General features: G+C 36.8%; 2 protein-coding genes and 1 long non-coding RNA gene across 6 annotated transcripts; 2 read left to right on the forward strand and 1 right to left on the reverse strand.

Annotated features, from left to right (window-relative positions):
* Positions 1-538: 538 nt before the first annotated feature.
* LOC585913 (coiled-coil domain-containing protein 191) lies at positions 539-27,836 on the forward strand. The gene is made up of 17 exons (XM_030978264.1): positions 539-718; positions 14,380-14,421; positions 14,756-14,891; positions 15,643-15,840; positions 17,128-17,300; positions 17,882-18,105; positions 18,446-18,614; positions 19,910-20,100; positions 20,567-20,810; positions 21,236-21,747; positions 22,735-22,844; positions 23,366-23,448; positions 24,179-24,280; positions 24,988-25,131; positions 25,582-25,734; positions 26,280-26,434; positions 27,622-27,836. Exons 1-17 carry the CDS (start codon positions 641-643, stop codon positions 27,755-27,757), a joined length of 2,850 nt encoding a protein of 949 aa, XP_030834124.1. The 5' UTR covers positions 539-640; the 3' UTR covers positions 27,758-27,836.
* LOC100888157 lies at positions 998-9,064 on the forward strand. Of its 4 annotated transcripts, none has more exons than XM_003728967.3 (6): positions 998-2,501; positions 2,776-2,932; positions 3,207-3,363; positions 3,608-3,801; positions 4,082-7,272; positions 7,551-9,064. In XM_003728967.3, the coding sequence occupies exons 4-5, from the start codon at positions 3,620-3,622 to the stop codon at positions 7,269-7,271; spliced, it is 3,372 nt and encodes a 1,123-aa protein (XP_003729015.2). In that variant the 5' UTR covers positions 998-2,501; positions 2,776-2,932; positions 3,207-3,363; positions 3,608-3,619; the 3' UTR covers position 7,272; positions 7,551-9,064. The 4 variants fall into 4 exon arrangements, with proteins under 4 accessions (XP_003729015.2, XP_011671542.2, XP_030834122.1 ...); XM_011673240.2 differs by having other exon boundaries at positions 7,619-9,064; XM_030978262.1 differs by having other exon boundaries at positions 998-1,509; positions 2,345-2,501; positions 4,082-9,064.
* On the reverse strand, positions 10,215-13,001 carry LOC115921136. Its single transcript, XR_004062761.1, has 2 exons — positions 12,783-13,001; positions 10,215-11,927 (listed from the first exon to the last, which is right to left on the reverse strand). It is a non-coding gene; the product is annotated as an uncharacterized LOC115921136 (long non-coding RNA).

Genomic DNA, 27,836 nt, shown 5'->3' on the forward strand with positions numbered 1-27,836 from the left:
GGGCTGAAAAAAAAAAAAAAAGAAAAAAAAGAGAGAGGGTGGGGGGGGGGGGGGGGGGGGTGGGGGGGGGGGGGGGGGGGGGGTGGTGGATAGAGGACAGACGAACACATGATAGAATGTCTGTAATGTCAAATACTGAAATACTGACCAAATCAGATGGGATGTTAAATAATAAAAGATATAAACCATCATTTCAATTTGGTTTTGGTTTCTCTGATTATGTGAGCTAATTCTCATCCTTCATCTTGTATAGAACATTTTAAAGATTAAATTACTAACAAAATGCCTGTAAACATGTAGGAGAACTTTTCCTTTCTCCGGCTCCCCACCCTATTAAAGTGGGCCATGGGCCCGTTCCTAGAAACCGTCATAAGTCTAAACTTCTTGACTATCCCATTGAAACGTGTGTTATAGAGCTGGTATCTGACTTAAATTTAGACTTCAATATGGTTCGCAGCTGAAAAAGCTTAATAGCTATAAAGGACACCGGCTAAGGAAAAGGTCGAGCGCCACTTACGTTTAAGACGAGGTAGTGCATTCAACCTTGGCTTGTCCAGAAGAAAAAGCGACCCTATTTATTATTTATTCCTATAGCAATTCATCTTCTTTGTATGAAATGTGAGTTGGTGATTTAGTCAGAATGGCAGGAAATCAAGGTGATCTTTATAGATGGAAGCGATTGACGTCAAAGAATAAGCCTACGGCGACGGTTACCAAGGTAAACTATTCGTTCTTTGGAATGACTCGTCCTTCACTGTTGTCCCATGTACTTATAATTATGCTGGCTAAATCCAAATGAAGAGCGAGCTAAACGTCATTTGTGTTGTTTATCAATTGTGTGCAGGGCATAGAGATATATACTTAATAAGGCTAGAGTGCGGACTCGTCATACGCGCCCGTTCAAAGCTCTGTGCGCGCGTGGAGCGCGGTCCGCCATTAAAGGAGGGCACAACTTCGAGAAATACCCGGATGTTCCCTTCGAAACTGTGCTACTGATATTAGGGTTTTCAGTTGTCCCCTCTCTCAGTGAAGACACCCACGCAACTAGCTCAAAATGTCCGTAAAATCGTAACCTTTTTAAACTTGAAAAGAGCATCCTTTTTGTTCCTCAAACCCCTATGTATTAGACCCTATACACCGTTAGAAAGCGTAGACTCTCAGCTTTCTAAAAATGCATAAATATTCACCGTACCTCATACACAACTCATCGTATGAACTTATGAATGAACGTCTTAGGCTCCGCCCCGTTCTTCCGAACGACTCGCGCGACCGAGAAATTCTGCCAAATCGGCCCCTAAATTTTGCCGAATGAGACGCGACGGTCGACTTCGGCTGCTTTTCCGCAGCTGATTCGTTGAACGAATGACTGATTGACGGGTTTCACCTTCATCTATGGGGGCTAATATGTACAATCAACTTTGGACCATCTCGATAGCTGCTCGAGAACTGAAGTTATATAAAAACGCATTTTCGGTGCCATTTTTTCACTGAAAAACTTCAAGTTTGAAGGTAGGTGTGATCTTAATCTGAATTCTACATGTGTTTTTTACTTTATGTGTGAATTTCTAAGCTATATTGTTATAAGTTTTGAGCGGAGAATGAAATTTAACTGCGAGTGTGGTGAATTGTCGTCACCCTTTGTCGCACAACAAACGCTATTGTACGCGACGTGGGACTAGACAATGAATGTGCAGCGGTCAATGGGGCTGGATTTTGAACAGAGTGAGCCTGCGCGCTGTGTTTTGAGGCGATTAATGAAGTCGTTTATGACATTTATTTCAAATGTTGGTGCATGAATTAATATTCAAATTATTATTATTACGATAAAAATATAATTATGATATGTATTATGAACAAATCTAAGATAAATGTAACAAGTTTGAGAAAGACGGATGTCCCACTTACTTTAGCATTACCTACTTATAAAAATGGTACGGTCCAATTTGTACCTACCTGTGCGGTCGTACCACTCGGGATGGACGAGTCCATTATAAACAGGGGTGTTTTTATCATTAATATGGGAGGGCCATGCTAGAGATTGAAATGCTTATGCAAATTTTCACAAACGATGCATAGACCCTCTAATGAGGTTTTATTTGAAAGTGAAGCCAATTAATGTTTGCAATTGACTTTGGTTTCCATGTAACAGGTTATGAATTATTCTAAATTGTAAAATTAATAATAAAATGAAAAGTTTTTTCGAAATACTTGCAATAAAAAAATAAAAACAATTGTTTCATGTTTGTTACATGTATTAATAGATCTAGTAACTTAAATTAGAATTTGTATATATATTTACGTTCATATATTTATACATGATTTCCTAATTTCTATATCTGTGCAGATTATATTAATATTATTTGGACAAGCCAAGTGATGCAGGCCGCCTTGAACTGGAATGGTTGACAACTACCATCCACTCTTCGTCCATCGATGATGTGATCCGTCATTGACATTGAATGCGTGAGCATAATCCTCAACCTGCAAATTGCATTTCATAGGTGAGCAATATATTGATGAATGATAATTCACTATTTGGCTTCCTATGGTAAATGTTATAAATTCTTAAATTTGTGTGATATTTTTATAACTAAATTATTCTAAATTGTAATAAAATTAATAATAAAATAAAAAGTTTTTTCGAAATACTTGCTATTAAAAATTAAAAAAATTATTTCATGTTTGTTACAACATGTAGTAGTAACTTAAATTAAATTTGTATATCTTTACGTTCATACATTTATACATGATTTCCTAATTTCTATATCTGTGCAGATTATATTAATATTATTTGGACAAGCCAAGTGATGCAGGCCGCCTTGAACTGGAATGGTTGACAACTACCATCCACTCTTCGTCCATCGATGATGTGATCCGTCATTGACATTGAATGCGTGAGCATAATCCTCAACCTGCAAATTGCATTTCATAGGTGAGCAATATATTGATGAATGATAATTCACTATTTGGCTTCCTATGGTAAATGTTATAAATTCTTAAATTTGTGTGATATTTTTATAACTAAATTATTCTAAATTGTAATAAAATTAATAATAAAATAAAAAGTTTTTTCGAAATACTTGCTATTAAAAATTTAAAAAATTATTTCATGTTTGTTACAACATGTAGTAGTAACTTAAATTAAATTTGTATATCTTTACGTTCATATATTTATACATGATTTCCTAATTTCTATATCTGTGCAGATTATATTAATATTATTTGGACAAGCCAAGTGATGCAGGCCGCCTTGAACTGGAATGGTTGACAACTACCATCCACTCTTCGTCCATCGATGATGTGATCCGTCATTGACATTGAATGCGTGAGCATAATCCTCAACCTGCAAATTGCATTTCATAGGTGAGCAATATATTGATGAATGATAATTCACTATTTGGCTTCCTATGATAAATGTTATAAATTCTTAAATCACAAAATTATATATTTGTGTGATATTTTGTTAACTAAAACTTGATTTTGTCTCTAAATATTAAATGTTCCATTTGTTTTTCTTTAGAGTCCAGACCACTACAGTCAAACAAAAAAGAACACAAACAAAGAAAATTAATTTAATATATTTTACTGTTTTATTCTATATTTTCAGATGTAATTCAACATGTCTGGCGATGGAGGAGAAATTTCTTTAGGTCCGTTTGCAGATGCTGTTGGAGTTACCCATGGTGACTTGACCAACCCAGTCGCGGGAAGGCTGACAACAATCAAGTGTGGCCTGGTCTTCGAAATAATTGACAACATCCCAACCCATAATGCTCAAGAGACTGCAGATTTGCTCCTGCGGTTAGTATAACCTATATATTAAGCAAAATGTCTTTAAAAAAAATCTACAGTATTCTATAAGACATGCAGGTTGGATCTACATCCCCTCTACTCTACGTCCTGACTGATGCACCCTGTAGACTACCCAAGTAGATGTAGAAGTACAAAGATGATATGTGATAGTAGTTTGATAAACAAAGCCTGTAACTTCATACAAAAAAATAAACTTTGAATCGATACAATATATTAAAAATGAAATTGTATTCATGGATATCTTATTTCTTTATCAATTTCTTTACAGATTAGCCCACCCAGACTCTATTATACACACGTCCAAACCACTTAGTCTACGTTTGAAGATAGCCAAAGCAGTCAGAGAGAGGGCCAAGTTGAGAAAGAACAAAAAGGCTGCATTACCCAACTTTTTCAACACAGAGTTTGTGCCCCCAGTAGCACCTCCACTTCAAATACCAGCGAAGCGCACCTATGAAGAACTTCACGTTGAGAATAATGAAATAAAGCAGAAACTCGCGCAATTGGAGGAAGAGCAGAAAAAAGTAGAGACTGAATATCCTGATGTTGTCCGAGAGTCTAACAGACTTCAACAAGAACTTGCGGATGTGGTCATTAAGCATAGAAATACATTAACAACTCATGCTAAAGACATTAACAAACTGATGAAGGAGAAAGCTAAACTTCAAAGTGCATATGAACTCAAATCAAATAAACTTGATGAGGTAAACATGAAGGTAGACACATTGAAAGGAAAGTCACAAGCCAAGTCAGAAAAAATAAATTCCTTGAAAAAACAGGTGAAACGAGATTCAGAGTGTAAGGGAAAAAAGGTAAAGAAAATTCATGATCTGGAACAAAACAAAAAAGAAATGGAACAGCAAGTGGCCCAAAAGGATGAGTGCATTGAGAGAACGAAGGAGTTAATGGAAGAGGCAAAGAGTGAACGACGTGCAGCCTTGAAGGACTTGAGTCAAATAAAGAGAAGAGCTAAAGAAAGCCAGTGTAACCTCATTGCTACAAATGAAGCCAAAATTAAAGAACTAAAAAACACAATTGAACAAAATGATGTACATGTACGTGAACTAGAGCAGCTAAATGTGTTGCTGGAAGGTGATGTTATCCACACCTTTGAAGGTGGACGTTTCATAAACGAAATGAGGGAAACAATTATGGTGCTTTTAACCGAGTGCAACGTTAGTATGCCAAAAGTAGGGAATGTTATCACAACAGTTTGCAAAAACCTACTTGGAAAGTTGCCCGATAAGCTGCCATCACACGGAACTCTTCACAGAATCTTGAATGAAGCCAAATTTGTTGCACAGACTCAAATTATGGAGTATATGGAAGAAGGGGGAGATCCTTCCAACCTTCAGGGTAATACCCTTCACTCAGATGCTACCACGAAATTTCACCGGCACTACCAAGGCTTCCAGGTGACGTTGCCTGATAAAGAGCAGATCAGCATTGGTCTTGTAGAGGTAGGCGCTGGTGATGCCGAAACTTATCTGGATGCCTTCAAACGCGCCATTAGTGACATTGCTGAGGCAGTTTGTAGTGATCAGAGCACAGAACAAGAAAAGAAAATAGCAGCATTGGTCACATCAGTTAAAAACACAATGGGGGACCAGGGGCCTACCAATCCTCAATTTAACAAGTATGTGCAATCATTTAGGGAAGAATTATTACCTCATGTTGTATCCAACTGGGATTCATTGTCGACAGCTGCTCAGAAGGAAATAGGAGACATGGGCAACTACTTTTGCAAGATGCATCTATTTGTTAACTTTGCAACAGAAGCAGACAAGGTCCTCAAAATAAATGAGGCTGATGTTATCGCTGCTGGAAAGAATCAGTTTGCTTTTGGGACGGAGAGCGGTGCAGCACGCTTGATTAGAACATCAGCGAAAGCCTTAACTCAACGTGGATGTGACATGTCAGGTATGGCTGCAAACTGGATGACATACCTAGAGGAACAGAACATAAAAAATCACCTCATTTCTTATCGTGCCAATCGTTTCAACGTCCTCTTCTATTCTGCTGCTGCAACGTATTACCATAGACGTCATATCTTTGATTTCATCAGTACTCTCCCTGATCCCAACAACCTTCTCAAAGCAGTACAATATGATGTGCAACAGACAATTTATCTCGCTCAGATACGCGCCCTAGGCATAATCGACAAAGTCATAACCGGACCATTTTGGCGGCTTGTCGAAAGAACAGATAATATCCTACAGCTCAACAACCCACTTGCTATCATGCAGAATAAGCTGAAATCATGGGCAAATGACGCTTCACCAATCTTAAACAAGGAAGTATTGTTCGAGAACATTGAAATTCACAAAGACGTCATGTATGAAGCATTGTTTGCTGAAAGCGAAGATACCGATTTCACTACTTATACACAAGTTGCACTAGAGATGGTACTGACAGGGATGTTATTAATTCTAGAGAGGCAGGCCAAGGACCAGCTCGAAGGAGGGAAGTTTTTCGCACCTTCTGCTAATCTGCTGAAGTCCGCTCAAAATGTGCCAACTACCAATAATGTTTCAGAGCGAGATTTTGCAGTGCTTGATGTTTTGGTGCGCCTGAAGCCAGCTGCATCCTGCCATTCATTTGAAACATATATCTTATGGCTGCACAACAAGCCAAGTGCCTGGCTGGACCAGATGACCAAGGAAGAAAAAAACAAATTGCTGGACATGGCGAGATGTCGGTACACATCGATAAGACAGCAGTATCTGAGAAAAAAAGACAAATTGAAACAACAGCACAGGCAAGCACTGCATGCAAAACAAGAAAAGAAAGAAAAACAAGAACAAAGGAGTCGAGTTACCAAAGTGGCAGCTACAGAAGGGGTGTTTGCGTATGGAGGAGTTTGGACCTTGGATTCATATGAAGATAAGATCAGTGAACTACAACCAGCAAAAAGGAAAGCTGCTATTTATGCCCAGCTCAAGTACCACAAGAGGGTCCTAGACTCCAAAGGGAACCCTCAATTGTTTCAGAAGTCCACTCACGGTACTGAACATTCAGAGGGAACCCTCACAGATAACTTAAAAACTCTCCTGGAACTCAATAATATCACAGCAGCTGATGTAGAGGGTGCTAGAGACCAGACCAACCTTCAATACCACACAAATGAAAAAATAACAACAAATGTTCGTAGTAGCAAGTCAGAAAGGATGAAAAAAATTTCTGAACAAAGGAATCAAATAAAGGCCAAACAGCAGCAGACGCTTCTTCCTGAACTCCTGTTGGATCCAGCATCATTAGTTGGTAAAAAATGTAAGCAAAAGTGTCGTGAGGAGGATGGCAGCGTTGAATGGTTTACTGGCTCCGTTACTGCAATTAGCCGTTTCAAACAGAATGTGATAAGTACGGAGTTTGACATGGTATATGACGACTTCCCTGAAGACACCTGGACTTTCCCACTTCTGATGGATCTGAAGAAAGGTGATTTGATCATCCTATAAAGTAAGAAAATAAGAGAAATAGTATTGTTATTATCTTTTATCATTATTATCATCATCATTATCATAATTACTATTGTTAATATTATTATTATTATTATCCTCATCATTATCAACAGTATTTATTACATGTATCATTCTTTGTCACAGTTTTATAGCTGAATGCTTTCTTCTTTTTTTCCTTCATAAATTTAACGGTATATAACTAAAACTTGGAATAACACATAACATGGGGTATTAATTATTTCTTTGCTCGTGATACTGGTACATTCGTTTGAAAAGGAAAGGGTTACGGTAGCTCTTTCCACTCACGAGCTCGACTCACCATAGTTCGTCTATCATTTCATCAGCGAGTTCGACTTACTGCAACTCTGATGATTTCACTACGAAGTCGGGCTCAACGATTCATCGAGCGACCCACTGCTCTTCTTCACCACCGGCTTTGATGTCTACATTTCTACCCTTGGCCTCCGACATCAAACGACTCACTGTTTCATCGTCGAGCGCCCAACTTTTCTTCTCTTCTCTTTTCGCCCGAGAGCTACATTCGTCATCATCATCACGAGCGTCGGCGTCGGCATCGGCATCGCGTTCTTCACGGCTCTTCAGCCACGTCAATGAAGTCGCGTTTCCGCCATCAAGCCTCCGCACCATCATCGCGTGAGCCCCTTCCTTCGTTCTTCACATTTCATCATCTTCATTGGACTTTCGACCTCATTTCCACTCTGTCGTAAGCTCTATTCATTTCACTGCATTTATTCATCATTACATGACCATTTAAAAGTCCGTGCAATATCTACGATTCTCATTCATGTGATTCGTATTCCGAATCATTTATTCGCCTGACTGACTTCACTTGCAAGTGTTAGTCTATCATATTTATACATTAATAAACTTAACGAAAAGAGAATACTTTCTTTCATGTATTTTATTGTCAGTGCAACCTTGCTTCCTCGTAGCTAAAATAAAAAGAGAGTTATGTTGTGTGACTAGTGAACACGTTTTCCAATTTCCATTCACATTTCCTCACACACTCATTTCTTTACAGACCTTTACTGTTTCCATGACAACCGACAACACAGACGTAATACATTGCATAAAACATTAAAAACCATACCATTGTAAATCATATTGTTAGAATAATATATCCAACAGTTTTGGTGGTGAAAACTTGTCTAATTTTGGATTTATGTTGAAAAGTGCATTTGTTTTTGTCAAATCAGAGCGTTAACAAATCAGTGATTTGTATTGGTTTCTATGGTAACAAAAACATTTTACAACATAAATTCACAATTAAAATTCTATTTAGGGAGCTTATTGATAAAATAACATATCCTGCATATCTTATGGTTATATCTTAAATAATTATGGATCTCAGTTTAAAAGCGTCAAATCAGGCCAAAGAAAGTTCATTGACCTTTCAACTGTTTCCATGGTAATGCAGATGTAATACCAAATATTGTATCATTTTAAAGTAATGTTTTTTTAAAGCATACAAATAAAGTAACATATCTTGAAAGTTTAGTGGTGATATCTCAAGTAATTTGTGATTCATGTGTGAAAGTGTCAATATTTTACCTAATTTTAGACCAAAACTTGGGACAATTTTGGGCCTAATTCACTATGCATGACCGTCTTCGCGGAATGTGCGATATTTTGACACGTAAATTGCCATATCTCGAAAAATATTTATCCAATTTGATTCATTAAAAAAATATTGAATTGTACTCTTCAAGCTCTTTCATATGATACCAAATTTAATGCATTTGGACATATGAATAGTTTTGACCTGAAAACCCTACTGATATGCAATGTGAAGCTTCATTTTTCGGGTTGATTTATCGGTTTTCGAGTATGAAACGTTATAATTGTGGTATTTTGCATAATGCATGAACCCTACTCATGCCTCAGTCATGGTATCTGGTGTAGGTCAAGATTAATTACGGGTGTTATGGTGAGGTAAAAGGGACACAAAAAGCTATTTATATTTCAGTATATCTTCAATTTTTCTTCCTCTTTGTCAATGTAAAACTGTGATATTATGACATGAAATATTACCTTGCTTTCAACCAATCAGAATCAAGCATTTGGGACTTGTATTTGATATTTATGTCATGATATTAACCAAAGTTTTATGCTACAGGGCCAATGCCGGCCGGGGGTCAATGTCTTTCTAATTCAGTTATTATGAGAGCCAGGGTTTATTGATTTAAAACGCTTTATATAAATTAATATAAACGCTTCTAATATATTCATTTTATGTTTATGGCTATTATAAACAGATTGATACTTATAGATTTGGGATAGAGATGGGTATGTAGATAGCTAGACACATAAATAGATGGATAGATAGATATAATATAGAAGGATAGAGATGGGTATGTAGATAGCTAGACACATAAATAGATGGATAGATAGATATAATATAGAAGGATAGGTAGATAATGGAAATGCAGATATAGGACGATACTGAAGATAGGAAGAGGGGGAAGGAAAGAATTATACACATTTATTTTAAAAAAATTGTTATTTACTCATCCAATCATTCATCCATCCATCCAAACAAACATTCTTTTTCTTCTTCTCTCACTCATTTATATCAAATTCACACCTTATGTCTTTCACCTAATCTCTATAAAATCTCTATATGTCTGAAAGAATAATTCATTTTTTTACAGTTCACTATAAATATATATGAATATTCTTTAAAAACAGCTGATCATTGATGTAATCATTATTTATTCACATCACTTTTTTTTTTCCATAAATAATATTCTCCTTGATACAGTGTATTTCTTATTTTCTTCATCAACCAGTTTTAGAGAATAAACTTATAATTCAATTTGAAGGAAAAAATGAATAAATGAACCTTTTATTACCACACGGCACATGTGTGTTGATATTCTACAGCATAGGCATTTAAGTTTTGACATTTTATTGGACATATATACTGCAATAATACAACACAATTGAAAGGACAGACATTGCAAAAACAACACCTCAGATTTTAGCCCCAAATTTACTGTCACGGATCATAGGCAACACAACCACGACAAATTGATTCGCCACCAAAGACAAGCATCACACATCCCAAAACCACCACAATAACTCCCAAAACATAAATGTCAGGAGGCCAATGTCTATGTGTCAAGATGTCAGCGATAACAAACACTTTATTAACTAGTCTTGGCTCCAAGCGCACGCAGGCGCGTCACATTTACTAATAATACAAAGACATTTCATCGAGTAATAAATGCAAACCAGAAAAAGTAATTGAGCATATGTATTCCAAGTCACCTGTATAGCTATGAAGAACTCTAATTGATGAGACTTACATCTCAGGATACTGCACTACACTATTCAGTGAAACCTCATAGTAACATGGTCTTTTGACATCATTATTCATCAGGTATAATAATAAATTTGAAACTGATTACCCTCAAATGTACACAGTAGATACAACAAGCCAAAGAGTGCACAATCTTATGGGTTTACATCTAGTGACATTATTCCATATAATTGCTCTGTTATCAAATCTCTTCAAAAGCAGTTTTCCATTTTGGAACAAAATTCAAACCTATGTACAAAACGATCTACGGGTGTGTATATGGTGTGCAACTGTGCATTACACAAGCTTTTCAATTGCCACACATCTGTGAATTCTTCTCGTTTATTGAAAATGGGCTCACTTGATGTGAATTTCTTGCTTTTCATCTTTAATGATGTAAATCACTTGGTTGAGAACAATCCAGACAATGTTATAAAAAAGGTCTACATGTTTATCTCAGGTTATCCATACTGTACCTGCAGAATCAAAGCACATGTAGAGTGCAAATAATTTGCAAAAATTATAGCAACTGAATCAGATATTGCAGGTACAATTATGAAGCTTATAGAGTAAATATTCAAATACAGTGTACCTCACAACAACTCAAAATTCAGGTACATTTTGTTTAACCCCTAATTTAATCAACTCTTCTAAGTTCCTCTTTAGTTTGCCTTCGTGTAAAGTTAACAAACAGAAAATTATGGTTAGGTTGTGCAACTGTCACAATGTGTCCCAAGAATTTTATTTCATTACACAGAACAAAAGTCTCAGATTGTTCTGTTATTTTAAAAGATTATTGAAAGCTCTCTCCAGTTTTAAACGGCTTCACAGTCAATCATCCAGTGGATAAGCTATGCAGACAAGAGGCAAAATATAAAAGACCGATCTGTCTTTGTAGTTTGTACGAATGAAGTTCTATGTTTTGGTTTTTTTTCCTGAAAATGCGTTCTCTCCAAAGTTGTGTTGAAGTAGGTCAAGCTGATCCTGGCTAATGAGCTTGCTTTCGTGGACTTCCTGCAAGAGAGTCCTGGTTTTTCCATCTTTCCTGTTTACCTTGTTTCACCACTTTTTTTTTTCTTGGCATCCTGCACTTGCTGTCTGGTTATATTCAGTTTCTAATCAACTCAGACAGAAAAAGAATAGTCATGTTCTCTTGTAATGTCATAGGGTTTCTTTGGAGGCACGGGAACACTTTCGGATGTTGTACATGGTTTTGCTGGGAGTCTTGAGCCATGGGTCTGTTTATAGGGAGGACGTCCAGGAAAGACAGTAGGCACAGCTCTAGGAAGGAGATGTGGTGTGTAACATCCTTTCCTCTCTTGGGTGTATTCCTGCATTACAATAAAAGCAAATGGAAACAATAATGAGTTTTTTCTCATAACATGACAATTGTTCTACTATTCATGCTATTTCATGTGATTTTTAAGACTGAAACTGAAAGCAGCTTCCAGCCAAATAAATAAAATAATGTTATTTGATAGAAATAGTGTAGTGTGCGGTGGGATTTTTAGGCTAGCCTAAGGTAGTTGGATAACTCCTGTGATGTGAAATATGGCAGGCTAGCCTGGCTTAGACCAAAAGCTTCAGTCTCTCTATATCGTCGGTTGTTCTACTGAGACTGCGTCTGGCTGGCACTAGACCTCTGATTATATTATGGGGAATGTCAACAAATGTCAGTTTTATTAAAGAAATGACCCATATCACACGGTTATTTCTGTCTAGCCTGGCTTTGCCTTTCAGGCTTTAGAAATTAGAGACTAGAGTTTAGATCTAGAGTCTAGATCTAGATCGAGGGTCTAGCCTAGATATAGACTAGTTAAAAATAAAATATAAAGTCAGAAGTTGACATTTGATTTTTATCTTGAAATTAGATAAGATAAAATTAATTATATCATTTTATTTAATAGAATCAAACTCATGGAGTTATATTTCCGAGTTGGACTCTCTGGCTCTTGGAGTTGCGAGCGACTCCAGCGCAGCAGAATTTTCCCATCACCGTCCCCAGAACCTTAACCCATGCCTGCCCCAGCCAGGCGGGCGTGGACTGGCGCGCTCCGCTGCTGCAGGAGCTGCGGTGGCTTGTCATGAGACAACCCGTGCCGGGTACAGACTACAGTCACTGCATAAACTACATTTTTAGCTCCAAAATCTCCTTATTAATCAACATAACATTAAGAAGAACTTACTTGTGAACTATTAGGCAGTTCCCTTTCTTTCTTCGGTTCGAACATCCAAATGCATCGCACGAACCTGGCTTCTCCAAATTTTTCCACGTAAGTTGTGCACAGTATCTTGTTGGGTCGTTCGTTTTTCTGCCCTCCTTAGTAATGGCGGCCACCGCTCCAGGTCAACACAGCAATTTGAGCGAGTACGCCCTCTAGTGTTATTAAGTATATATCTCTATGGTGCAGGGTTATTGAGTGAGAACCAATTACATCAGTAGACGTGTTGAATACAGTTTCCCTGTTGTAAAAAGTAGCATTTATGTGATCAAAAGCTCGTGCAAAATGCAAATCAACATCGGGCGCAAATTGCACCCTAGTAAAATAAAGTAAAAAATAAGGATTTTGCGGATGTTTCTTTTCTTCAGCGCTCTGCAGGTGTAGGGTTCCTGATTCGCGTGCTGGTAATGCAAAAAATGTATTACGCGTACTAAAATACCCCCAGTTCATCGTCTTCTTTTATGGGTGGTCCGTCTTCCCAAGGATTTATCGTTCATAACGACTAACGTGAATGTCTCTGTGCAAAGAAAGTGTGAAAGGCATCAAGGAGCATCATCGCAGAATATGGTTTTCGCATCGCCTACGCGCGGATTGGAAATAAGAATCACGGACGATCCTAATTTTTAAAGACGCATCTGTCTGCTTTTACGAAGATGATTCTTGTTTATGTGGACAATCCTTATTTTTCAGACCAGCGCCCCTAGTGATCATAGACTAGAATTTTCTAGATCTAAATTTTATTAATCAACAAATAATCTTATCAAGTTAATTAGTTAAGGATCCACACCCACATTATTTCTGGATTTGACATTCATCGAAATTAGTTCAAACAAATATTTCTTCAAATATTATTTCCTTCTGAAAACACCGGAAAGACTGGAACTCTTTACCACCATCCATAGTTAACATTCAAGATTCTGATGTATTCAAGCCAAGACTCATGACTCATGTGCAGTATTTTTTCACTAGGCAAAATAGCATGAATTATTCCACTCCTACAATTAGAATGTCTGATCGCGCACTCTGTTTTTGTGCTAAAACCCTTCCCATAGAAATTGCATGCGTAGCTATGCAGTCTACGTGCATTGCGCGCTCATGCAAAATTGGTTAATGTTTTTATTACCAAATTGAGATTCAAACCTTTATTCTTTGTGATCCTGAAGGCGATGCACAACAAATGAGGTGTCATATGAAAGAGCATGTTTTTCTCCATATTTCCCAAAAGGGTGCATTTCAAAACTTTAAAAATATTTTGATCAAAAAGGTGATTTAAAGTGAAATAAATATTTTCAAAGAGTGAAATGAAATTTATTTTAAAAGTGAAATTTAAAAAAGTGGAGAGGTTTCCCTATATTGCATGCCATAGGCATGGTTCCAATTTTCTTATGTTGCAACAAATATTGTAATAAAATTAAAAAGCCAGTGTAAAAAAATGTTAGGATGTATGATTGATGTAGAATGTTTAGACATCTGATTTTAATTTATTATTTATAGATCACTGGCTGTTTTTCTCTATGTTTATTCATTTATATTTTTATCTTATGTTCTTTCTCTCTGGCAGAAGTCCTCAAAACCTACTGATAATATTCAAGATTGGATCAAGGTAATGTACTAGTAGTAGTCAATCAGCAACTTTGTCTATTAAATATTTTGTAATTATTTTAGAATAATGTATTTACCTACAACAATCTCTTACAGAAATCAAATTTTTACAGAGATATATACACTCGTTGATTGTTGATTTACATTCAACTGTAGTTTTGTTTATTACTGTTTAATAGAAGGCCGTACTTTACTACATAACCACGGTGCTAGTCTGTTATTTGGATATTTGTCACTCACATATACATAAAAATGCTCATACATGGTTTCCAAAGATCAAAACATTGTTCTATTGGTAATGATAACAAACATATAAATGGTTATCTCTGTTTTAGAAAGTGGAAGAAGCATCCAATCAAGCGGCAGCTGTGACCTTTGGCCTTCCAAGCAGAGGTCAAAGGTCAAATGGATACAGTACGGTGGAGGCCACTCTTGATGCAGTACATGATCATGATGAGGCGTATAGTGAAGGTATGTTTATCTTGTGTCTATCTTGGTGGGCCTGGGTAACATGGCTATACCAAATCCATTCTTTAGGGCCCCGTTTCATAAAACCTGTTATCAATAACGAGTTACAATAACTGTTATAAGCTACCGAAATCGTGGTGTCTGATTGGCTGAGAGCTAATTTATCTTTGAATTGTATGATTTGTTAGTGATAACAAGATTCATGAAACAGGGCCCTGATTGACCACTAATGATAGAATCTTGGCCATAAGATGTAATAAGTCTTTTGTCTGGTCTATTGTAATTCGAGATTGTTTTAACCTTAAAATGTGCAGATTTATATTTGATGGTATTTATTTTATTTTTTAAAATTTCTATGTGTTCATGTAAAACATGACTTTTCTGAGACCATATTTTAAAGCTGGTCATGGAATGCATAGAAAAACTACATCTTCAAAATGTATTTAGGATAAATATTAGATATGACTAAAGGATAAATATTGAATATGCATGAAGGATAAATATTGAATAATGTATAAAAGACAGATATTTAATAAAGGGTAAATATTGAATATGTGTTTAGGATAAATATTGAATACATTGTATGTATTAAGGATAAATATTGAATATGTATTGAGGATTATGGATAAATATTGAAAAATACCGGTATGTATAAAGGATAAATATTGAATATGAATAAAGGAAATTGAATAAAGGTTGAACAATGATAGATAAAATGGTAAGTTTAATCTGAAAGTTTTTTTTCTCCATGTAGCACAAGATCTTCTCTCTCAGTGGATGGCTGACAAATGCAACCTGGATGATCATGTGACCATGGATGACGAGTATGACATTGAGGGCGCTGGTGATAGGTCACCGGGGGTCAAATCTACTCTGCGTAGTGAATGGGACGACATGCTAGAGAGACACAATCCGATGCTTGTCAGCAAGACCAAATACACCACATCTGATGGTATGTACAAAGAAATTAAAACAATTTCAAAGATACCATAACTTTGGTAACATATGCTAAATTACACTCAGTACATTAAAAATATAATAAAAATCATAATGTAATAAGAAAATAAAATAAGAACAGTAAAACATAATACGATATTATAAATATGTTAAATTACACTCAGTACATTAAAAAATATAATAACATAATGTATTAAGAAAATAAAATAAGAAAAAGTAACAACAATGATAAAAGGTATGATAAGATTACTGAATATAGAAGCTTGTGTAGGTGCTATCTTATATACATATTTATGTATGGTGTGTATGTGATATAACAAATAATCTGCACGTACTGTTAAGAAACACTAACAAAGCCCATGAATGTTTTGCTTACGATATTATTTTACGATACTATCTTAAAAGATAGATAAATATAAAACGAAATAAATGTATTTTTAAAAAAATCCAAAATTGAGAGATATAACACGTGCCGTAAAGTAATTTGGCGACAATAGTCAAATCACTGACTAATCGCCAATAACTCAAAACACAACAACAACAACAACAACGCCGTAAAGTATTTTGGCGACAATAGTCAAATCACTGACTAATCGCCAATAACTCAAAACACAACAACAACAACAACAACATGAGTTCAAAATTAACCATATTAAAAGCATATAAATGAGTATTCTTTTGAGCTCTTTGGAAGTGCATGGGGATATAATATCACAATAATTGGCACTATACAAGAATGGAATATTTTTATCTGATGACTGGGATTTTAGCAGAATACATGTGTGCTTTCTATAATCCAAATAATAATAATCTGTCTTCTTTACCCAGGGAAGCCTCATCAGTATTAAATACTGTTCTCCTTGAGGGCCCTGCAATCATATTATTACACCGGCTTTAGCCAAGCTACCATGAGAAAGCACTCAAGCATTCTAAGAAGTTTTTGCCTTCCGAGTACATATTTACTACACCTGGGTGGAGAGTAGCAAATGTAGATTAATATCTTGCCAAAAGATTTCTATGAACTTTTGTATAGGAAAACAATCTATAATATTCTTCAACTAAGCCTTGTCCATTATTGTTCTAATTATTGATCAAATTATTTGACCGCCGGTCCACCCTTAGAGTATAAACATGCTTGCTTACAATATATTTTATTACCTGACGAAGTGTAGCAGCGGCGCACGAAACGTCGTGATCTTTTAGATCCCTTGTTGACCATACATTGCGAGACAAACGAATATTACTAGCGATATTATTTCCGAAATTTATTTATCCTTTGCAGAACTTTATGCTGACATTGAAAACAGGGATGACTACAGTCAAGTGCAGAGCATACTGGGTTCCTTGATGGATAAAGAGTTGATAGAACCAAAGCAGAAGAAGAGACTACAAGCAGCGAATGAAGACAAGAAGAAGTCAGATCCAAGAACAACAATGGCTGCAAGACAACAGAAGGTACTATCACAGATTAACCCATTGCCCACTGGAACTCGGTTAATTTTGGCCCCTGTATCAACCTTGTTATAATATGTTTACAGAGACTACACCATCAAGTGTCCACAGTCCAACAATCAAATTACTCACACCCTTACCAAGTTTCGTAATTTTTTAAGTATGTGAAAAACTGATTTTGTTCAGACTTATGTTTCTTACTATGTGACATATTAAAGCTTTACATCTAAAAGTATTCAATAGATGTCCTAATTCAACCAGTCCACCTTTCATTCTTGAGTTATGAAAAACATGAATAACATTACATCTACAAGGTCATGACTAATTCAGGTGTTAACTGTGAGCTTTTACTACTCTCGCTCTCATGTCGTTGAATCATGAATAAAATAAGCATGACCCAATAACAAGTATTCAAATAATTTATTCTTTGTTTACGTGTCTCTGCCATGACTGTGAGAGTAATGGACACGAAACAACAAGCCTGATGAATTTATTAAGGAATCAAGCAAAGTTAAAGCCCCCAAGACAGAAAACAATGGAATAAACAAGGTTGATATTTCAATTTCTATACTACAATGACGCAGGTCAGAGAGAATCGGCTGAAGAAGGAGCAGGAAAAGAAGCAGCAGCTAGAAACCAGACAGGCCAAGAAGTCCGCACAGCACCAGGCGAGACAGATGGTGCAACAAGAAGAGAAAGAGAAGACGATGAAGATACAGAGAGAAGAACAGATGATAAGAGAAGAGATGACGAGGATCAGAAAGGAAATGCAGGAGCAGAAGAGATCGGAAGAGGAGTCAAGAGCAAGGTTAGAACCTGGGATAATTTTTTAAAATATTCATAAGTAATAATGAAGTAGTCTCAGGTCTTGAATCCAACCGTTTTTACGAGGTCACAAGTATTTGACGTACCTAACTTCTTTATTAAGCAATTAAAAATGTTCAATTAATTCAATTAAGTTTATTCATTTCCATAAAAATCACATTACAAGAACGCGTACATTTTGTTTTAAGTAAAACATAGCTTTGCACTTGAAATGTTTCACTGGAATAAACATAAGTACATTAAAATATTAAATATATAAGTGATGTAGAATAGATGGTGTATTGAAGGAGCTCTTAATTAACAAGCGTCTTTCTATTCTTCAGGGAGAGAGCGATCTTAGCGGAAGCTCGTAGAGAGGAAGATGAGAGAATGAGAAAGGAGGAGCTGGTGATGAGGAAGATAGAGAATTCTCGACGGCAGCAGGAAGATGGAGACAGGAGAGCTAGGGAGGAGAGAATGATAGGAGATGCTCAGGAGGCTCATAGACTTAAGGTAGGTCAGTCTAGCTAGTGACAACCTGGGGGTGTTTCACACTTAACTCTATGTTGGACTTGAAAATTATGGAGAGCCAGTTGTAGCCTTAAAATGAATATATTCAAAAGCAAAAATTCAAGTATTTTAGACTCTTCATAAATTCCACATCAAGAACATGAAATCTCGTTGATAATAGAAAATAAGAATGATTTGAATCAACATTATTTGCCTTTTAAAATATCTTTTTACAAAATATTTTCATAGGTGTAATCGGCTTTCCATAATTGTTAAGTCCAACGTAGAGATAAGTTCAACTTAATAATAATAAATAATAATATTGAACTTTTATAATGCGCCATCTCTGTCAAAAATGACACTCCTTAGGATCTTTGTGAAACACCCCCCCTGGAGTAGATCATTACCCAAGGTCATGTTGACAGTCAACAAAAACGTGGTGGGCCAAAAATTTGATGGGCTGATGGAATAAAAGAGATAACTGGCATGAACATCTGCACAGCTAATCGCTATGCCCAGGTTACTGGTTGGAACGTGATCATCAATAGGGTCACAAAGGGTCAGTCATGACTCATAGGATGACGACAAGATAGCTGCAGTCATACTGGGAGAAAATTCCTGAAACTTTGATTCCTGGTGAATCCTTACTTTTACAAAATTTTCTGAAAATCCACTAGGGCAACGTCACCTAGAGGAGGAGGTGCGCTTTACAAGTGACAATTCTTATGTGCTCTCTCGTTTTCTGTTAATTTAAGTGTTTTTTGTGATCTTGGTCATTTTATATTTACACCAGTGGAAGAAGTTTATACCAGGAACCTACTGGAAATTTTCTGTGTTGTTATATGCATCAATTGTGAAGTTCTTAATTAAAAAGTGCGTAGAAACTTTGGTGGAAAGCGCTTCATAAACACTGTTTTTCTATTATTATTAGATAATCCCATTGTATTTTGAGAAATGCAGTTCTGGCATTTTTGTGTGTGTGCGGCAAGTATTGAATCCAATGACCGGGGTAATAGAAATCTGTAAAGCGCTTAGAGACATTTGTATCTGTACTGGTTTGGCTAGGAGGGATTAGACCACCCAGGAAGGTCACTGACAGGTGGCTATCTCATCAACTCGGCTCTCAATTAACATAAGAAAAAGAGGATCATGGGGGGCCAATGGTCACCGATTAGGCATTGTTTTCTACATAGAGGGAGCAAGTAGCTACAAGTAGTACAGTGAGCCTTTAAGCGCTATGTAAAAGCGGAATATTATTATTATTATTATTATCATTGTTTCCCAATCCTTGTCTTCAGACCCTCCAGAGTCACTTCCATGCATGGTATCGTCTGGTCCAGGACCAACGGCTTCATATGGGCAAAGCGAGGGCGCTGTCTGAATGGCGGAGTATTCTCAAATCCTGGAACGCTTGGAGAGCTTTCGTCCGAGCCTGTCGAGCTGAAAGAGAAGCTAAGCAGACGGAGATGGACATCAAACTCTCTCACAGGTTTGGAAATGAGATCGTATATGAATCATCAAGGTCATTTCATTTTGTAGAAATCCCCTCCCCAAAGTGCCCTCAAATTAAATAATAACAATGTCTTCTATAGCGCTAATATCTGCCAGCTTGTTACTCATGGGGCTTACTCCAAAATAGTCAAACTCTGTACGTGCACTGCTCGTGATATATACATGTACAAATAATATGACATGTAAATAGATGAAGAAGTAATTTCCAGTGTTAAGTCAATAGTGAATCGATTGGCAAGTGGCAATTTGTGGGATTTAATAGCACAGGTGTGTGCAACAACGGTCTCGGCATTTTTCCCTCTTGTTGCAGTTTTAAGTGGTCTTAGAACCCGAGAAACGCAACCTTTCAAAGAATATTTGATTTTCGTTTAGAAAAAGTAACTGCTTTAAGACCAAAATAAACATATTTTAGATCATTTGAATTCTAAATTTTTTTCCAACAGGAGGAAAAATGCAGCAGAGAAACATTATCGTCATCGCCTTCTTCATAAAACCTTTGTAGCGTGGCAGGTTTACCGTCACAAAGAGAGCTTAGAGAAAGAACTCAACGAGCAACAGTCTCACAGGAGATCCAAGATGGCTGCCTTCCTCGATGCCGCAGCGTCAGGCAAGCTCTGGACTGATCGTAGTCAGGAACAGGAACCGACTCCCCGTTCTGATAGGCCAGTCTCTGCGGGCAGGGTTATGGTGAGTTTATATTGTTCATACCTATGGCTTGCATGTTCATGCATGATTCAGTAAACCCCCCCCCCCCCCCAAAAAAAAAAAAAAAAAAAAAAAAGGAAGAGAGAAAGAAAAAAAAATCTAAGCTTTTATGAAGCTTAGAAGTTAAAGGTAATGATAATCTGATATTTGATATGTTTACAGTGGTGATACATATGAGGAATGCTGTTTAAGATGTTCCAATATAGCCAAGCTAGGCCACAGGTTTCAGTGATCACTGTAAACATTCAAGGAGTTCCTTTTTACCATTTAACACCTGGGTGGAGAGTGGCAAATGTTTTGCAAAAAGTTGCCAATTGACATGGTTAAGAAACACAGATATTGGTATTACAAATTAAATTAGATTATATTTCTTAACAAAATCTAATATTTCTTGCTTTTTTGTGTAGGGGGCAAACTTTGGTGGTGAAGATAGCTCTGATCCCATCTCCAGCAGAAGTGACCCTTCATCCAGACTCAGTACTACACACATTAAACAGGAGAAAGGGGTCAGGCACCAGTCTTCAAAGAAACCCAAACATGCATGGCAGGTTACCAGAAAACATGTCAATCTCACTGCAGAAGAAATGGCTTCGATTGGAGACAATGTGGACATTCCATCAGCTGGACAACCTCCCTCTGATGGGCAACAATCGAAACAGGGCAAGAGGCCTATTCAATACACAGTGAATAACTTTGAACACAGATACTCTGCACAGCAGAAGCTCCTCGCTGAACAACAGGAGCAGCTGAGGGAGCAAAGACGATTGATAGATGAGCTTCAGGTAGGCCAGAAGCAACAGGCAATGAAGAAGCAGTTGGACCAGATTAGAGATGGGGAGTATACACAGGACATGGAAGAGCATCCTGAAGGGCATCCATTGGATAACATGTTTAATAAAGGAGGTCAGAGGTCAGAGAGGTTAGTTTCTTTGTGTTTGATTGTCGTTGTAAAAACAAAATGTCAAAAAAAAATTATTTAAAAAAATCATTAAAAAAGGAATTTGGTATTATCTGAAAGTGCATCGACTCCTAAATTTCGCATAACAGAACTGAAAAGGTTCTCAAGATATGCACAGAACAGTAGGATCCAATACCGCTTGCTTGCATTGTGAAAGTCATGTTTTACAAACCAAGCTAGCCTTGTGCCTTCATTCCCATTGTACACAAAATATTGTGTGCAGTATTGCATTGTGGATGCAAAAAACATTGCTTTTGCAAGCCAACAGATTGATCTGTTAAACGCCATCTGTACTAGTTTGGCTAGGAGAGATTAGACCACCCAGGAAGGTCACTGACAGGTGATTATCTCATCAACTCAGCTCTCAATTAACATAAGAAAAAGAGGATCATGGGGGACCAATGGTCGCGGATTAGGCATTGTTTTCTATATAGAGAGAGCAAGGAGCTACAAGTAGTACAGTGGGCCTTTAAATGTAATATTTTAACTATTATCTTATAATTATCTGGATTTATATAGCGCTTAATATGAAATACAGTCCCTAAGCGCTTTACAGATATTAACACCCCAGTCATCGGATTCATTTACCCACAATGTGCACCATCTCCACTCCCTGGAGAGTATTCTTACCTTAGATGTATATCCATCTATGTCTCATAGCTTGGAGGTTGTTTGGGCGACGATGAAATGAACCTTGAGACACATGTTCCCCATAACTTCATGACTTCAGCTGTTCTAGTTTCCTGTCCAAATGACTTTCTTATCCTAGTTGGTCTGCCCCTCTTTCTTGTCCCATATGTTCCTCCTTGCAAGATGGTGTTTGCCAAGCTATACTTCCATCTAGTTACGTGCCCAAAACACTGTAGCTATCTTCTTTTCAAAATTTATCTATTCACAATTTGTATTCCATGGTACCATACAAAATTACTCTCTTAAAAATCTTTCTAGATCTGAAGTGTCTGCTGGGGACTCAACTACTAGAACCACCTGGAGTGAAGATTCAGCTTCCTCTAATAAGACAAGGTCAACCTCAAGGTCACAACCTCCTATACGCAAAGGTAAGAAAGCTATTATGTGTCATGCCGTACACAGGGTTGTCCGCATATTGTCAAACATATAAGATTGAAACTTGGAAGGAGTATGACCTGATGTTTACAAAGCCCAAAGTCTCGGTACATGTATGTTGCTGGGGTCCAGTGCTCGCTCAAGGCTCCATGATATTCTAATATGCTCTCTGATACAATGCATTTAAAAACAAATTTTATGACTAAAAATACAGAGATGATTATTTGAGAGTGCATATTAACCTGTCATTGATTTTCAAAACAACTTGTGGACTAGTAAATACAGTGAAACCTGCTTTAGTGACCACCTGTCTACAAAGATCACATTTGTTGTATCCCTTGAAAATGGTTTCTCTTTGAAACATGTACTAATGAAACCTGTGTACGAAGACCAACTACCTACAATGATCACTCTTTGTGTTTCCCTTAGGCGGTCGCTATAGTCAGGTTTGACTGTATTAAATTCTGTTCTTGTAGAGAAGTATGTAAATCTACATTGGTATTTGTTGTTACAGGAATGGAGGACAGAGCAGCTCAGAGAGCTAGGTTGAAATCAGAAAGGGAAGAAAGACAGAAACAGAAGGAACAACAAAAACTGGTAATAATTGTTTCCGTTTATATAAAGCTAGAGAGAAAACTTTGATTAGAGTCATAAGTACGAGTTTGAAATCATAATGAATATGAGAAGTGTTTTCTTTCAAGCTCACATTTCGGCATTATCTGTGGCAACTATGGAATATCTGTTTACTCACTATCCCTTTTCCCAGTTGCTCTTCCTAGTGGGCTTACTCTCTCTCACTCTCTCTCTTTTTGCTCTCTCTCTCTTCTCCCCAACTCTCTCTTCTCTCTCTCTCTCCCTCTCTCTTTCTCTCTAACTCTCTCGTCTCTATCTCCCTCTTCTCCATCTTTCTCTTCTCTCTCTCTCTCTCTCTCTCTCTCTATATATATATATACATATCTTCTTTCTGTCTCCCCTTCTCTCTTTTCTCTCTGTCTCTCTAATTGGCTCTCTTAATAATACAGGTATGTCTATTACAGTGTTCTGTTTTGTTTCTCTCTCCCTAATTTTTTTTCCCTATCTTTAAATATCTCACCCATCCTTCCTCTCCTCTTCCCTTCTTTCTCTTCATCATTGTCTCTCTGCCTATCTCCTTCTCTCTCTGTCTGCCTCTCCCTCTGCCTCTCTCTCTACCCCATCCCTTCTTTCTTTCTCTGTCCATATCTGTCTTTTCTGTTTGTCTCTCTCTCTCTCCTTCACCCTCTCTCTCTCTCTCTCTCTCTCTCTAGTGTTAGATATTTATGAAATATCTCTTTTTTGTCCTTTTTAGAAAGAGATGCAGGAAGAGGAACAAAGGAAGGTTGCAGCTGAGGAGGCAGAGAAGAAAGCAGCTATTGAGAAGAGGAGAGAGGAGAAAAGACTCACTAAACAGGTATCTAGGATTCCTATTAGGTTTCTCTGCTTGATGCATATGCATGTCATTTATTCTCGTTGAAATTATTAAAATTAAGTATGGATGTTCAATGAATGTTTAATGTAACCATTAAACAACTTTTTATGCTTGGCTTCCTCTAAAATAAAAGTAAAATATAAACGAATAAATAAATGAAATAAATAAAATTGCTTTATGAACTAAAAGTACATGTTAAAAATATTCATTCTATTCTCTTTGTTATTTTGAGACATACATGTGTACTACTTTGTGCAAACAAAACTTGAATTTACTGTATATAATGCTTTCCTATTTTAATAAAAAAAGAAAAGAAAGATAAGAACTTATAGATAGTATCATTCATTTTTTTGGTACTAGAACAAGATCCTTGTAACAATTATTTTGATCAGAGTTGTGTTTCGAGCCCACCCCTTTTAAAGCTTATCTGCCGTAGTTTACAGGAGGGATTAGAGCGCCCTGCAAGGTCACTGGACAGGTGGTTATCTCATCAACTCAGCTCTCAGTTAACATAAGAAACAGAGGATCATGGGGGACCAATGGTCACCGATTAGGCATTGTTTGTTGTATAGAGGGCGCAAGTAGCTACAAGTAGTGCAGTGGGCCTTTAAGAGGTCTTTATTCCTAAAGAAATATTGATAGTGTCAATTTTAAACCCTAATTTGTGAGTGATTTATTTTGAATTTCAGAGGGAACAGGAGAAGTTGGAGCGCATAGAGAAATCACGCAGACAGATGGCACAAGCAGATGCTCACTATCAGACTTCGCTGCTCCGTCATTATGGTTTCAAACCATGGTGTAAACTGGTTAACGTGGCAAAGCAAAATATGCAGGTGGGTGCAGCGAAATGATATTTCTCTCTCCTTACATATGTATGTCTTCATTTCTTGCATCAAATGGAAATTACAGATTATTATAATATGATGTGTTTTCTTATTTATAATAGTAATGATAATATTCACATTTGTATAGCACTTTCATACCAAATTTTTAAGCGGTTACATTGATGTGTTATAAAAAGGACTTTTTCTAAGCTTTTGAAGTTCATATTGTACTTAATCAGATACTGCGGGACATACAGGAGCCAAGTGATACAATAATAATAATAATATTCTGCTTTATTCTGCTCTACACTCCCTGGGAGCATTCCAGCCAGGCGTTACTTGAAGCTCAAAAACTGTTTGACCAACAATGACGGTCGCATCCTACCGGGTACCCATTTAACACCTGGGTGGACAGTAGCAAGTGCAGGTTAATATCTGAAGTCCATTTCTGTCCTACAGGTTGCGATAGACAGCCATAGCAACAACCTGCTCCACGGAGTACTGTTGTCATGGCATCACACGACCCAGGAAGTGATTCAACGTAAGAATGCCCTTGCCGACGCAAGGTTCAGAGAGATTCTTCTCAGGAGAAGCCTCAACTCTTGGAAGAAGGTAATTCAAGTATTAAACATTCTCATAATTTCACTATGCCTGCTCTTCTTTTATCTATCTAAAGTATAAACCATTACTACCTTATATTTCACTCTTTCTTCTATGCACATATTCAATTCAAAGTTTATTCAACAGTCTTCATTAAAAACATACAAATACAGAATGGAATGATACAAAAAGGGAAGAACAAGATAGTGATAAAAATTACAATGGCGCTTTTTGAGAGCATTTGGGATAGACAAAAAGGAGGGATTCCTTATATGAAAGCCTACCCCTAAACACACACATACAGAAAAAACATACTAAAGTCAAACCTGGCTATAGCGACCACCCAAGGGAAACACAAAAAGTGGTCTTTATAGACATGTAGTCTTTGTAGAGAGGTTCCTTTAGTATATGTTTCAATGAGAAACCGGAGAAATCATTTTCAAGGGAAACAAAAAATGTGGTCTTTGTAGACAGGTGGTCACTAAAGCAGGTTGGACTGTGTCATATATTTATGTACTTACAACCTTATGTGTTCACTCTTTCCCCTATATCTTCAGTTTGGCCATTACCAATCCATTCAGCTGCAGAAAGCAAGAAAGCATTATCTCCGCAAACTGAAATGTAAAGCTTTGTTGACGTGGAGAGACTGGGTCACGGATGAGAGGATAAAGGCGTGGCAATCAGAGGAGAGAGCGGAGGAACATGATACCAGGTGAGTGGATGGTTGCTGTGTGAGGGAATACAACCAGGGGGGTGTTTCACAAAGATCCTAGTCAAACTTAACCCTCAAGTTGGACTTAAACATTATGGAGAGCCAATTGTAGCCTTAAAATGAAATATATTCAAAAGCGAAAATTCAAGTATTTTAGACCTGTTATAAATTCCACATCAAGAACATGAAGTCTCCTTGAAAATAGAAAATATGAATGATTTGAATCAACATTTTATGCTTTTTAAAATAACTTTTACAAAATGTTTGTCATAGATGCTAACAGCTTTCCATAATTGTTCAGTCCAACTTAGAGATAAGTTCAACTTAGGATCTTTGTGAAATACCCCCCAGTAGAACCATCAAGGATGGTGGTCACTTAGTAATTGGTAGTTTGTGTAGTTGGCTTTATATGGATTAATTTTTAAAATTTTTTTTTTTACTCATTATGAGATAAATAGCAGCTTGGTTGAATGAAGTGTTTAAAAATAATCTTAAAATGTAGCTTTCGCCATGTAATAAATTGTTCTGTTATTTTTGTATGATCTATCTTGCTGCTGTTAGTTTATTTATAATACAGAAGATTTCTTTGTTGTTTTGTTTCACTAGAGCATGTGATGTCAAGTGGATTCTGCGCCTTACGAATCTCATATATTATTATTATCATTATAAAAAACTGCACAACATAGAATGAATTGTACGTACATGAAATCAAGAGAAAAAAACAAAAACAAAGAAGCTAACAAAATTGATCAGCTTGTAATCGGTAGTTTACATATTTATTGAATTTTCATTGACGAAAATACAGCATGAATAAAGATTATACAGAAATTTAATGAGAGTATGAACATATGAAAAGAGAATTAGACACATGATGATGACATATGTATAGACAGAGAGTGATATGAGAGAGAGAGAGAGACAGAGACAGAGAGAGAGAGAGACAGAGACAGAGAGAGAGAGAGACGGAGAGAGAGATAGAGAAAGAAAGAGTAAGAGAGAGAGATAGGGAGACAGACAGACAGCAAAAAGGGGGATGGGGTGAGAGATTAGACAATTACGAGAGGGAGAGACAGAGAGAAATAAAAAAAGGAAGAAGATCTTTAGAATACATGTAAGTATAAGAGCCGAAGGAACTGTGATAGGGGCATAGACAGTTGCTATATTTTTTTTAATTTCTGATTTTTCAGACGGATAATGAAGACTGCATTCCTAGCCTGGAGACGGTATCCAAGGATGCTGAAGGAGGAGAGAGCAAAGGAGATCCGTCGCCAGGAGATGAGGAGGAAAGTTGCATCTATCATTCCAGACTTTGGATTTACATGAAGATGATCACAGTACTCTAGTCAAATTATGATGATAAGAATGATATTCCGCTTTTATATAGCGCTTAATACATCTATGA

This window comes from Strongylocentrotus purpuratus, unplaced genomic scaffold, assembly GCF_000002235.5.
Source record: "Strongylocentrotus purpuratus isolate Spur 01 unplaced genomic scaffold, Spur_5.0 spur5_scaffold_1, whole genome shotgun sequence".
Lineage (NCBI taxonomy): Eukaryota > Metazoa > Echinodermata > Echinoidea > Camarodonta > Strongylocentrotidae > Strongylocentrotus > Strongylocentrotus purpuratus.